The sequence below is a fragment of the Aptenodytes forsteri genome, unplaced genomic scaffold, assembly GCF_000699145.1.
Source record: "Aptenodytes forsteri isolate BGI_AS27 unplaced genomic scaffold, ASM69914v1 Scaffold172, whole genome shotgun sequence".
Taxonomy (NCBI): Eukaryota; Metazoa; Chordata; class Aves; order Sphenisciformes; family Spheniscidae; genus Aptenodytes; species Aptenodytes forsteri.
This window is the reverse complement of record NW_008795018.1, coordinates 13,734,946-13,749,154: the sequence shown is the minus strand read 5'-3', so window position 1 is coordinate 13,749,154 and position 14,209 is coordinate 13,734,946. Positions and strand designations below refer to the sequence as shown.

The window sequence follows — 14,209 nt, the reverse complement described above, 5'->3', positions numbered from 1 at the left end:
TGTCAGCTTTGCTAGCCATCACCTCTGAGGGCAGTCATGTTCCTCAGAGGCCATGAAGCCTGCAAAGCCTGACTGAGATATGGGTAGATTGGATGATACATTCTGGCTGTGGTGGGACAGGTCTTGGGGAAGATTTCCTACGTTTGTTCAGAATTTGGTTTAGAAGGTAGTTTAGGAAAATATTTTTGTTAAAGCTTTCCTATCATAATGAGATAACATCCATCAGTAAATAGATGAAAAATTGTAGTAACTACTTTCCAACAGAAAAAAAAAACCAACCCAAACCATAGAAGTTGCTTTAATTAGGAATTGAAAGATAAGATAAAACTGCTTAACTCACGAACTCCCAAAATTTGAAAACTGTTATAATAGATTAAGTAGAAAGCCCTAGAACATTGAGTCTTTTTTATTTCCGGCATGGATAATTTTATTTGGCTTACTACTACAAAATTTTTGAAAAGCGCTGATAAAACACTTTGAAGAGTTCTACAGATGGACAAGTTTTGCAAGTTCCTCCATCAGACGTACTGATTTTGAAGTATAAAAAAAGATATTTTCCTACCTGCTTTCCACCGTAGCTAGATAAGCTTTTCTCTGTTCACATGTCTTATTTGCTTCTGAGAATGTCAAAAGCGCAGAGCCCACCAAGTAACAGTGAAAACCATATCTTTTCCAATCCTGTGACAAACATAAGGTTCTTAATGTGAAGTTGAAAGAGACTTCAATATAGAAATTAGCTCTGGTCTTTTGTGTATAAATATTTGATGTTAAATTTGTTGCAGCTAAGCTTAAAAACAAGATGAGACTGGGCCAATCTGTTAATAAACAAAAGCTGGTTTTTTGTTGCTGTTTGCTCCTACAGAAGGCCTTTTTGTTTAAAGGATGACATTAAGACCTTAGTTTTCGTCTCTTTTATGTGTGTGTGACTTTTCAAAGAAAATTGTGACTGTGCTATTTGCTATTGGTTTCTAGTGCTCTTTACGGCTGGGATTATGCAAACTGCACCATAAGGAGCCTGTGATTCATTCAGGGGGGACCTGCAGCTCCAGCCTTCCATAGCTGTGGGATCTGACATAATGAAATACAAAAATATTGCAATATGGAAATGAATTCACATACAAGCACAGCTCCCCAAAGCTGCCCCTGCCATCCCTAAGTACAATGGGTGAGGAGACTTTCTGAGCCAAGAGGATTCCAGTCAGTGCTTGTTTGTGGGGAGGGTAGAAAGGAGGAATATCAGTAAAACACCCCTGTTTCTTCCTGCTCTTAGAGAGATCTATGCTGACCAATACAGATATAATGATTTTCTGAAAAGGTCAATTCTGGAAAAATTACTTGTTTGGAAAAAAATAACATGCTGGTATCACTCAAAGGCCAACTAAGTAGTCCATCGGTAGGAGCATAAACAAAGAGAATAGTGGTGAAATTATGATTTAGAAGATATATGTAATTTTGTCACAGAGTGCCTCATCTGGGAATGGAGGGAAAGGCAGTATTCATGTACATGTAAATGAATCTTGACTTTCTTGAGCATTTTCAGAGCAAAAATGAAAAATGCACATATATTAGTAAATTGCTAGTAGGAAAAGACTAGGTTTCCTCAAGAGTAGATTTTCTGGAAGATACAAACACAGACTAAAAGAAGCAAGAACCATTAAATTAATTCCTGTTCATTTTTCCCAACATAATTTATTTATGAGAGAGCATTTACTTTCTGGCAGCCTGGGTCCTCGATTATATCTTTCTCAGAGGATTGTGATGAAGGCTTCTTTTTACAGATGTAACCAAGTTGCTTATCACAGACATCAGTTGCCCAGTATCCATCCTAGAATAGCAGGGAGAAAAAAGGAATGTAAAAAAGGGGCATGCATAAACATAAGAAAACTAGTGTTTTCCTCATTCTTCACTACAAGGCCCACTGAAATATATTACCTACGAAGGCTATAGGATCGTTACTGGAGATTTATTTAAAAAAAACAAATAGACACATCTGTCAGGATTAGTTTAAGATCCATTTGATGCTGTTTTGAGATGAAAAGAGGAAATAAATAACATCTTGAAGTCTCAGCATTACTTGCTATCATAACTATCTATTTAATGAGAGGGTTTGTAAAGATACATCTCATCTGGGGCTAATGGGTCTGTATTTAGAGCAGGATTATTTCACTACACTTCTGGAAAAAAGATCAATGAAACTGAAATAATGCGCATCTGAGTGTGTTGCAGTAAATCTATGTTATCCATCAAGGAGAAGACTCTGAAAATGGCTGATTTCTTTTAAAAAAAGGAATTATGTAAAAAATAAAATTTAAATAGGAGCTTTTTTCCCCCATAAAAATCTGGTTTAGGATCAATTCTATTGATGCCTAATACTGGAAAACATCAATATTATTCTATGATATAACAGTTCTTTCAATAACAGCATTTTCGATTTTTTTCTTCTAAAATTCATGACACTTTGTGTATGTATGTGTGTGCACACACATACACGTAAATGTGTCAAACAACCATGTCTTGCAAGAAAATAAAGTCAGTGAGTCAAGCGGTCAGAAATACTATAGGATTTTAGGTTAGGTGTTTGGCAGGTAGGTGTTAGTGCTCTCTTTATGTCACAGCTGAAAAAATATGCCCTAATGCCAGGTCACCATGCCTCAATGACATGTCTCAGTGAAGTGACACTGAGGGACATAATGGTCTATCGGATTGGAAAATGAGGTATGCAAAGAGCATCTATGATAACCACACAATATATTTACTAGTTCATCCCCATTCCTCTCCCAGAGCTATAACTTTTTTCATTGCTGCAGCCAAGAGAATGAATCTAATGTAAAATTTCTGGATCAGACTTTTCACCAGATACGAAATCTCAAAAGGTAGCACTAGAAAAATGCTACCTCTCTATTTCTGATCTCTCCTGTCCTCTGAACTTCTCTCCTGGTTGATGCCAAATTTATGGGGAAAACTGTTTTACACTAAGATATAGAATGACTGCTGAATAAGTATATAAAGGCAAGTGATTTCAGACTGGTGTAGTTATTAGTTTGCATTACTATAAAATGACTGCATGGTTATACCTGCCCCTTCATAACAACACAGTCCTCCAGACCATTTGTATAGGTGGGATGCCTGCGCTGCCATTTGGTGAGCGTCACAGGAGTCCTGTCACTCCACTCGAAATAGAAGTGAGCCTTCAGGTCATTCAGACCCAGCCATACCTCTTCTGTTGGCTCTGAAGCATGAAAAGAAATAGGTTTGCTTATGGCGTGCTATGCAATACAGTGAACAAACGGGGACCAATAAATTTGGGATGTGGTACATGAGAGGTGGTCTTCATGCTTTAACAAAAATGCTGGTTTCCTCTCAGATCTGCAGCAAGAGATGTCTTGGCTGTAGTGAAAAGGTCTCACATTCTGTAGAGAAATCCTGAGTTTAATAAACACGGGGCTCTTTATGGCTGGCATAAGATTTTTGCAAACTTTCTGAGTATCTGTGACTTAGAACAACAAAATGGCCCCTAGCACGGAGGGTAGGACAGTGAGTGGCTGTGAGTGTGCCACCTGCTAGGAGATCGTACTGAGCCCAAGTCATGAAGACATCTGCCAATACATCTCCTTAATGGGGAAGCATTAGAGGGCTTGTAATGGCCTGTCAGGGGTGTTCACCAAGTCCAGCTTGTGCAGCAAGTGTCAGAACTGGTTGCTACAGATCCAAGGAAAAGCAGAAGTCAAAAGATATTATTTTCTTAGAAGGAGATATAACAAGATGTTAACCTCAGCAAGAGGTTTTAACCTCAGCAAGAAGTTAAATTTCTTCTAGGTTTGGAGCTCAGTTCTGAAGATATTGAACATAGAATAAAGATGCCAAAAGTGCAATTTTTTAGAGATCTTTACGTGTCTCTGTTAGGAATAGCATTTTTTTTCTTTTCCCGCTTTATAATGTTTTACAATGTAGATTATTTCTTGATAAATATAAATATACTTCTATGTTTATGCAACAGCAACAACATAAATGAGCACCATAAGTTAGATTCAGCCTTCCACTTGTGACATTTCAGAGAAAGCATTAATATTTAATATGAAGCTCAGCTTTTACATTCCAGATGGGGCAAACACAATACAGGCCTACATATATACTCACTGTAACCAAGCTGCGACACTAGAAAGCTGTATTCAGCAATGTTGTGGACACTTGCCAAATCTCCATCTTGCCTCTTACATGAAGTCAGAGCATCTTTCCATATTTTGGGTTCCCGTTGAATGCTGTAGCAGTGGCCTGCATATGGCCACCAGCCATCTGGGCACTTAATATTTCTCAGCTCCTCTAAAATCAAAGCACAATTTTTCAGAGCAATTTTGTAAGAGGAAAATAAAGGACACTAGAATGAGGTCTCTCAAGCACTCTTTACAAAAGTGGGACTATATGAATAAACATAAAGCTGTAGTTAGAAATACAAATAAATTCAAATGAAAAACAAATATCATTAAGGCACAGTATGCTAAATATGTCAATAGAATGATGTCTCCTTAAGCAGAGAATCATTGAAAAATGCCCACATTGTGTCAGAAATGCAATTTGAAATAATGCTCTGGGAGGAAGAGAGACCAAAGCAGATGCCAGCCCCTCCCCTCTTTGCCCCCCAGAGCAGTTCGGACAGCATGTCATGGTCTCCCGTGCTGCATGCAGTGGCTGACATTAGGCTCTGCCTCCTGTTCAATGTCTTCTTGCAAACACACATAATTTTCAGATATGGAAAAGCATGAAGTAATTCTTTGGTAACCGCAGGTCAGTAAACAATGCAAATTAGTGCTGAGTTGGTAGTTTTCTCATCATATTAATTCAGTGGCTTTTTTATTACTTAGATTCCTAAACATCTTTAAAAGCTTACCTTAAGGTCACTTTAAAAATAGTCTTGCATTTCTTTTTGAGGTTAATAGGGGAATAAAGATTGTCTGAAGTTATTTCTCTACTTTCTTTAATATAACTACTTCTTTAAAAGTAGCTTTTATAACATTCCCAGATGACAGCCTCCAGCAGATCCCTCCTGCGTGTGGCATGTTCGTAGCCACGTTGTGTCATTGAAGCCTCAGGTCAGGGTGGTCCATGGATGAAATGTAGCCTGTGTGAATACTGCTGCTTCTCCTGCTCTGCCCATGTGAACCCAACACATTGCATACTGTTGTAATCAGAGGAGGATTTTTTGCATTAATATTAGAGTAACTGCAATTGCTCATTTGGAGAAAATGAGAGGATAATGAGAAGCATTAAATTTCTACTGTATTTATGCAAATTTGATTGTTGGCACTGGTTACCATGACAGAGCAGCTTTTATCTGTCTTGCAAGAATGAATGATAAAGTGATGGAACAAAATAATAATACTCTCCTATGAATGGTTAATACACAATGGGAGGACAAAAACGATATCTAAAAGTCTGTGTGTGCAGGTATAGCTGTGTTTTTCAAAGGTTTCTAACATCTTGGTTGAAAAATAATGTTGCATACCTTTTATCATTTGCAAATTTTTACAGATTGCACTTTCTAGAAGTCAAAGAAAAATCTTTCTTTTTATTTGACTAACCTACCTTTGGGTATAATGTCAGACTTTGAACTGAAGTTTCTCTTTTTACAAATGTAGCCGAGTCTCTGGTTACATGCTTGGTTTTCCCATTTAGCATTCTTTCTGGGATTCATCACTCCACAGATTTTCCCAGGGAGCAGGAAAGGACTTCCTTTGAGTAAGAGAGAAAATAGAATCTCACAGCAAAAATAAATAAAAAGATTAACAAAACCATCATATTATCAGTAGAAAAGTCAACTTATTCTGATTTCTTCAATGCTTAATATGAAGAAGCCCTCTCCCATAGGATAACTGGTGGTGTAGTTTATAGGATGCTGCTTTTAGTCTATGCTTTGAGAGTGAAGCAATGACCCTCCATTGACTTTGTGTCAAGATAGTACTGGGAAATTTCTGGTTCTTTTCCTGATATCCTGGTGCTCACAGACAGAACAGCTGAAGCTAGACCATTATGCTGTATCAAAAACTTCCAAACTTTAAAAATACACAGCTTTAAATTATACCATCCCTCCAGTATATCTCAAGAATTTTACAATTCTACTTTCCTATAAAATAGCTTTTCTCTTTTTTGTTGCAGTGTGTAAAAACCTCTGTAAGCAACAAAAGAAATTGCCTGATACAGAATTTTTGAAAACTTAGAGGAGAGTTTAATTATTCCTTTACTACTTTGTAACTTTTCCAAAACAGGAGACAGCTTGAAATACTCGTGGCATAAAGAAAACATGGGACCAAAAAACCAACAAGCAAACAGAAGAACTCCCCGTGTGTGAGGAGCACCAGAAACCCACCCCTGTCTCCCTTCCTTGAGGTGGCCCAGTGCAATTTTGCATAAACTGCTGAGGAATTATGAGCTGGCTCTGTAAGCCTCTCAATAATATTTAGAATTTCTCCAGACAACATAGTGCCATTATTTTCTAAATATTTTGCTACTTCTGGAAGATTTGATTTATATTTATACTCTTGGGCAACATGTTATGGAAAAATTTTGATCTCTGGACTGTAGGGTTATATATCACTCCAAATGATACGCTGCTTTCATAAATAAGTTCTTTGCTTATATAAGAAAATAAAAGAACTGTCTATAGCTGATATCCACAGTGAACTTTGTAATTTGGTAGTGTACTACTTAAAATAAAGATCTAGATCTTCAGCTATTGTAAATCAGAATGGGCTTTCCTGAAATAAAAGTAGCTAAGGCAGTTTTTATTAGTTGATGTCTTATCAGAATCCATTCAAAGATTACAAAATAGATACAGTTCTTACCTGGAGCCCAGTTTAAATATCTGAAGGGGCTGCCCCCAGCCCATTGCCATCCACTGTTGAAATTCAAAGTGTTCAATCCAATCCAGAATGCAAAACTGAATTTTTTACTTAGCTCTAAATTAGAAAAAAAAGTCAGTTGTATCTCCCTATTCTCATTCTTAACAAGTTCATCTAAAAGAAATAAAGTCAAAAGTAAAAAATTTATATTTCTTAGTTTAAACCAGCCCAAACCCAGTACTTTCTGCATTACTGAGGTGCACAGATTAAAAAAGTAAAATATGTAAATGAATAAATGTTGATTTAGCAGAGATCTCAGCAGCTAAAAGGGCAAATGAACATCTTATTTCACTACTTAAATAAGAGTTTACTTCTCTCACTTTGTTTCATTACGACATAAGAGATGTAAAAAATACCTTATTTTTATTAAGGAATTGTGCTAAAATATTTCTGTAATACATTTCATGGAGTAAACACATCAAAAAGAAAAAGACAGTGTGCCAATCAGTTGCTTCCAAATTTTTTTTCTATGTGAGTGGTTTCAAAGCCTCCTTCTCAACCATTTATAACCAACCATATACCATGATACTTGTATCTGAAATCCACTGGAGTTATTTGGAGTTTATGTATGCAAATGTACCCATATCAGGACCAATCTAGCCATCATCGTATGTTCTTCTAGAAAGATTAATAATCCTTGAAACACAGAGGAAAAAGGTAAATTTGAGGACCAGACCATAGCCCTGCTCAGGAATGAGTGCACCGGCAACAAGGGCAAACAGAGAAAACTCTCCCCGTGGGACAAGCTGCAGAAGATGCGGTAGCTCACACCTGGTGCACAAAGGTGGGATGGGGCCATTTCCCCCCACCTTGTAGAGGTTTGAGACCAACCTTTCATAAAAAAACACCAGCTAGTGGAAGGGCAGTTCAGATCATCTCCTTTTTGGCGGCTGCTGAACCACCCCTGACACCCTGTCTTCTTCACTGAGACAGAAGACAAGGCAGCCAACTTCATCGGCTAAAGCTCTGGGGCAGCATATTTTAAGGTCTTGTTCTCTATCATTTTACCTCCTATATATGCTTGCTCATGAATCTCAGTGATGCTTAATAGGTCTGCATTTTGCTGCTGACAGCTTTTCCTTGCTTGGTGCCATGTTAGAGCTGACTCTGAGTTTATCTGATAGTGAATGCCAGTTGAAACATCTTCTGTCCAAAATCTTTCTGTGTCATCTGGAAGAAGAAGTGACATAGCACTGCTGTTAGAGGATTGACATTGCACCAACTAAAAGCAAATAAAGTATGTAACGATGCAAAATCTCTAAAAATGCACAGTATTAACTGTATGCTATCATCAATTTTAAAGCACCAGAAAAATTGAAATCAGATTAGGCATCAATTAAAAAAAAAAGCTTTTAAATTTTCTTTTACACAAAATGCAGTACTAGGTAAACCAGACATATCTGTTGATTGAAAAAAGAGATTCCAGAGTGAAGTCAGAAGAAGAAAGTAAGCATGTAGGTGAACTATGACCCTGTAGGCTCTTCATCCCCGCAGGGCAGGAACTCCCTCTTAGCTCATCATCAAGAGAAGCAGCTTTTTCAAAAATGGCAGAACCTGGCCCTTGACAGCCTGAGGAGCTATAAAAACAGTCTGTGTAGCACCAATGTGCAGATCAGCTGCAGTCTGTGTTTGCAGAACAACTCACAAAGCCTTGTGAAACTGTTGTGTTATTGGGAAAGTAGTTGGTGAGAAAAGTGAAACAGTTTGTGTCCTGAGGTGGAGGGATCCAAGCATAAATTCGGTGCAGAAGCTAGTACAAAAATAGGAGAGGAGGATAATTTTAGCAGCAGCATTTTTGTGTAGGCTAGCAATAGGAGACAAGAACAAGATAGGAAATGAATGTTAAGGGGAAAAAACAGTATATAGCAGTTTAAGTGAGAATTGACCTACAGGGCTTGCCTGAGGAATAAAGAGGAATGGGAAGTTTTTGAAAGGAAAATATCGGTCTAAATTCATGCTGGTCATGCCATGCACTTAAGTCACACCAAATGAGATATCAAAGAGCCTCCTCACCTCTCTGGTCCACAAAGAGAAACAGCCATCTCCAGCAGGTGAGTCAGAACCTGGCTGGGCTGAACCACCCTCTGAAGGCACCTCTTCCTCTCCACTCGCTATAGAGGAAGCACTTGCCTACTGGGGCTAATGTTCAATCAGGTGATTTTCATTTGGGCTACTCTGACAAGGTTTGTCATGAGGGTGTGCAGCTGGTAGCTGATAAAGAACCTGGTAGCTCAATAGATGGTTTTCTCAACAATGTTTCATGACAAGTTAATAAATAAAATGCAGGACTTACTTATTGGTGGGCAAAATCCATACAGCTTATCAGCATCAAAGTCTGCAGTTGTCGCACACCAGAGCCAGCCATCTGACCTACCAGCATCTGTGCACTCATTGTACTGCTCGCCTTCATATTTGAAAGGGAATACACATGGCTGTCCATTGGCGTTTCCTTGTAATGTAAAGGTATCTAGGGGGAAGAAAGGGTTAAAAGGACATATGAAAATAATCATAAATCATAAATCTGACTTCCTAGTAATGGATCTATCTATCAATATATCTATCTAAATTGAGAGGTCACACCATCTTTTTTTAATTAATTTTTATCATTTTTCCCCCTTGTGTAGCTAGAGAATTTAAATAAAATGTTGTTTTAGTACAATTTGGGTTTAAAATACTGTGTTTAGAGTTTGATATATATATACCTTGTAGAAAAGTCAAATTCTGTGATGATAAGTTGCTGATAAGTTGTGGTTCCTGAAGACAGAAAAACCACAAGTAGATCTCAGACCACAATGAGATCCCTGCATTGTTGTATTCTGTACGGCTCAATAGGTTTGCTTTATCACTCCATCTTTTTATTAATTGTTTAAAGAAAAAGGATAGCTGACCAGAGAGAATACAGATCAGGTTGTCATGAGCATATTTACACAGTAAAAATTTTATGTTTCAATTGTACATTTCTGCACTTGGAGAGGTCTTGCAGATTCACCCTCAATTCAGATTCTTTAAGGTTAGCAATTCTTCATCTTTTTAAACTATCACAGTATTACAGGAGTGTTCTTTTATCCTGAAATTTCTGATATACGCTCTCAACCTCACATTCATGCAAACACATTCATCTGCTCAGTTCTACATACATTACTGCTTTACCGTTTCCATAGCTATACCCAATGAGTGATATACATCTTCAGACCAGAACTATTCTTCTAATTTGGTCAGACTGGGGGGGAGGAGCCAGTTCTTCCTTCTCATACCTCATGGCTTGGAGCAGAAAGTGAAACTTGTACACCTATCATGAAAACATGGCTCTAAAACTCTTTGACTAATCACTGCAGCGTGGGTATGATGGGGAGGGTAAATAGAAAGAGCTCCATGCTTCCTCATCTCTCATTGCCCTCCCATACAATGCCATCTGATTTAGTATTTCCACAGAAAGACAAGATCCTGCTCTTATTACCTCCATTTCCCCCAACATCCCTACATTTCCCCTCTTTTATCCTGTGAATCAAGAACTGCCAGGATAATACCCAACATACTCTTTAGATCATGTATCAAATCTGACAACAAATACAAAATAATCAGTCTATGCATTAAAACTGTAAAGCTGCCCAAGGAAAAGCATTTTCATATCTGGTTTAACACAAAACCAACAGGAAACTTACCCAGTGACTGTAATGAACCATGCACAAGGGAAAGAAAAACTAGGAACTTGGAGAAACTCATTGCAAAGGTAACTTGCTTTTCATTCCTCTAGTAAATGTTGGACTATAAGATTGGCAGTGTATAAAATCCTTCTGAGTGAGGATAGTAACAGGTCCTTCTCTGTGTCAAAGGGCTGATGGATAAAGCTCTGTACTCTAAATAAGGAAATATCCCGTCACATGGTATTTTGAAATAACTAGAGTGCACACTGCAAACACAGCTCTCTCTGGAGAGCGAGTCACTTCCAAAACTGATGTCTCCAACCTTGTAACTAGAGGTGGTGACATTTGTCTTTTTCTCAGACTTTGCTAGTATTATATATGGGTCAGTTGTTGGGGTGCTACACAGAACAGACCTCTAAAAAAGCAGCTTGAGAATTGGTGACAAGAAGCCTGCAGTGAAATATCATCGATTAAAAACTCAATCTCTGCTTTAACCCTTACATCTCAGAAACAAAGGGAGACAAAACCCCAGTGGTTCAGTACATCCCTATAATGTCACAGCTCTACATATCTAGAAGAAAGAGAGCAAATTTTACAGGATCTGCAGTATTCAGTGCATTATGAATTATTGCTCACTTTGAGGGCTAAAATTGCTTTTTTTCTACACTGTTACACTGCTTGCTTTGATCACAGTTTGAGGCTGGGCTGTTTATAACTACTTGTCGAAGATCTGAAAGAAGTGATGTTCAATGCTATAGGCTAGCGGTAAGCTTCCCTGTAACAGGAGGGAAAATTTTGCCTGGAATACTTTTGCCGAGCAAAAGGATGTGTTCATCTATCTGAGAAATTCCTAATGAGGGTGTTCCAGGACAAAGCCAAACGTAAGCTAAATTGGAAAAGCTCCTTTTAATCTGTGAGCAGAGTGTTCATCTGAAGACTTATATTGGCATGGCAACTCTTGTACAACTACGCTGCAAAGCTGTGCTGGCAAATATTCACATGCAGACAAGTCCTACTGTTCCTTCTGTTTATTTACATCAGTGAAATTAAAAGAAGTTGTGATAATGAAATTGAAAAAAGTGAGAAGTGAAATAGTCAGTAGTGAGATATATATAGAAGCTGAACAGAAGATGTCGTACGAGGAGCAACTGTCTGCTTTTATTTATAAGGTGGGAAAATTATTGCAAGAACTGGCTAAACTTGTTGACTATTAGAAAGCACTAAGAGAAAAATATTTTCAGAAAAAAATGGCTGGATTTCAGTAAAAGCAGGAATTTAATAAATTGTTTAATAATAACCATTCTATTTGCAGGTGACCTTCAGGGCTTAGTGTGAGCAAGGCTTGCAAGAGTAGCCCAAAGTCATAAAGCTGAGTGGTGCTGGAGACAACAATGGGGTGGAAGAGAAATAGAAGCTGAGTTTACTGAGTGAAACCATATTTCAGATACATCTGAAATCACAAAATGAAATGGATCTAACAGAGGGGATCCCAAGGGAAAATACCCGGAGGACACAATTCCTGCCTAGTTCCCTCCTCTGCCTCACGAAGTGCCAGCCGCGCTCTGGTCCAAACTGGGCTTTAGTCCCCCTCTTGTGTAAATGGATGCTTATGAGGATTCAGCTCCCCAAGGCTGCAGAGTGATGGGGGGAGATTAATGCAGGCACCGGGGTAGGCTAAAAGAAAAATTGAGCACTTCAGAGCTGCCCCTTTCACATGACCAACCAGCTTGATGCTGGTTACAAATTTTTGGGGGTCAGTCTCCTGCGTGCTGCATTTGACTTGTGCAATAACCTGTTCTTACCAGTGTGCTAAATTCTTGATTGTATTTACACCAAGAAAACAGGAGTCCAGTGCCTAGAAAAGAAACTTAATTACTTTTTATTATTATTTCTTCTAACTTTCCAGCTTGCTCAGTAGACCCTGTGCAGCCTGGGAAAGGCAGGTTGTTTGCTGGGACTATCTGCTAAGTACTCTTCCCCATAAAGTATTTAGCGTCTAAATTATACTTGCAGCTCACCTAAATGCTATTTTGTACTGCTTTCCACTGTTTTTTTAACATCTTAAACTTAGTCTTTTTGCAGATTCCTAGTACAGTATCATCTACTACATTCCTTAGTATCCAATTCCTTTTTCTCACATTTAAAAATGGCAAGTTGGTGCTTATTCAAGCTGAATTCAAAGTGACGGGGAGAGAAGCCCTCCTTGTTATTGACAAAAGAGTTATTGTGCAGACAGGAGCACCTCCCTTCCCCTTTCCTCTCACTTGATTTGCAGGGAAGTCTGAAGCTGAAAATTATACTAATAAAAACTTTATTTATTTCAAAGCATTAACAAAAAGAAGGAAGAATGCAAGGATCAGAATATTTTAATTCATGTTAGTGAACATAATACAGTTAACAATCATATTATCAGATTGAAAAAAGACCAAAACCTGCACGTGAGCTTAATATCCTTTGCTGGTATGAACTGTATTTTCCATAGCAGAAAATGAAAATGGCAAGGTTTTCTATCCCAAAGTTATCTGAGATAAGTATATGAAGCACCATTTCATAAGTAAGTGTAATAGGATACAGCTATAAGGAACAATAAAAGTGTTGGTCTCATGGAGTGAAGTTTGTGGGGCAAAACGAGTTCAAGATTGCAACAGAGTTGGGCAGATTTTATTTTCTGAGTTCTTGACAGTGTCCACAAAGTCATGGGAATACAGTTCTAACTAGTAATCACACTTTATTGAATATTCATTCTCACCAGTTGACTTTTATAGTCCTTTGTCAGTACGTTTATTTGTTCTTGACAAGTTATTTACACTAGTGTTTTTGCTAAGGCACTTGGGAACATCTTGACTGTTACAAAACTATACAAAACATCAATCCGTAGTTCCGATTTTGTAAAATATGCGTGATACAAAAGAGTCTGCTAGTGCAAAAAGAGAAAAGGGATTTAAATTAAGATTACAGATATCCTCACTAGAAACTTTTAGCAGATACATCCTTTTCATTTCAGCAAGTAACTTGGCACAGGACCCATTCTCACCAGTCCTTCAGTCACCGACACACCATTTTAGAAGTGTTTCATTGCCAGAATCTGTTGATAGTTAGTTTTGTCTTTTTCTCTTGTAGAAATAGACCAACATGCCGGTTCCAAGAAGAGTGAGAATAGCCAAGAAAATGAGTGGCCAAACGGAGACATGAACAGGTGGGCGAGTCTCTTCATTCTTTTCCTTGCCTGAAATGAATGCATATAACTGTGAGAAACCTTAGTAATTTTTTATTCCACATGCAACATGAAAAACATGGAGGAAATGTTCTCTCCTGCCTGAACTTGGAGTCTGTTCAGTGTAAATCTGAGCTCTGAATTGTTGCTGATCAGTAGCCAGGTCTCTAATGCATATAACTGTGAGAAACCTTAGTAATTTTTTATTCCACATGCAACATGAAAAACATGGAGGAAATGTTCTCTCCTGCCTGAACTTGGAGTCTGTTCAGTGTAAATCTGAGCTCTGAATTGTTGCTGATCAGTAGCCAGGTCTCTGTTGCTGTCCTGGTTTTGGCTGGGATAGAGTTAATTTTCTTCCTAGTAGCTGGTACAGTGCTGTGTTTTGGATTTAGGATGAGAATAATGTTGATAACACATCGATGTTTTAGTTGTTGCTAAGCAGTGCTTACACTAGT

The 14,209-nt window shown here is 38.1% G+C and overlaps 2 protein-coding genes across 2 annotated transcripts in view; both read right to left on the bottom strand.

Moving 5' to 3' along the window:
- The window catches only part of LOC103895988 (macrophage mannose receptor 1-like), a 34,191-nt gene extending 23,575 nt beyond the window's left edge, over nt 1-10,616 (bottom strand). Inside the window, 9 exon segments of the mRNA XM_019471099.1 lie at nt 563-678; nt 1,712-1,825; nt 3,075-3,229; nt 4,138-4,320; nt 5,581-5,727; nt 6,837-6,950; nt 7,902-8,063; nt 9,187-9,360; nt 10,556-10,616. Coding sequence (XP_019326644.1) covers nt 563-678; nt 1,712-1,825; nt 3,075-3,229; nt 4,138-4,320; nt 5,581-5,727; nt 6,837-6,950; nt 7,902-8,063; nt 9,187-9,360; nt 10,556-10,616 — 1,226 coding nt within the window.
- A 2,378-nt stretch (nt 10,617-12,994) lies between these two features.
- The window catches only part of LOC103895987 (macrophage mannose receptor 1), a 42,150-nt gene continuing 40,935 nt past the window's right edge, over nt 12,995-14,209 (bottom strand). Inside the window, exon 30 of the mRNA XM_019471098.1 lies at nt 12,995-13,763. Within this exon, the coding sequence (XP_019326643.1) occupies nt 13,633-13,763 (131 nt within the window). The 3' untranslated portion in view covers nt 12,995-13,632. The remainder of the gene's footprint in view (nt 13,764-14,209) is intronic.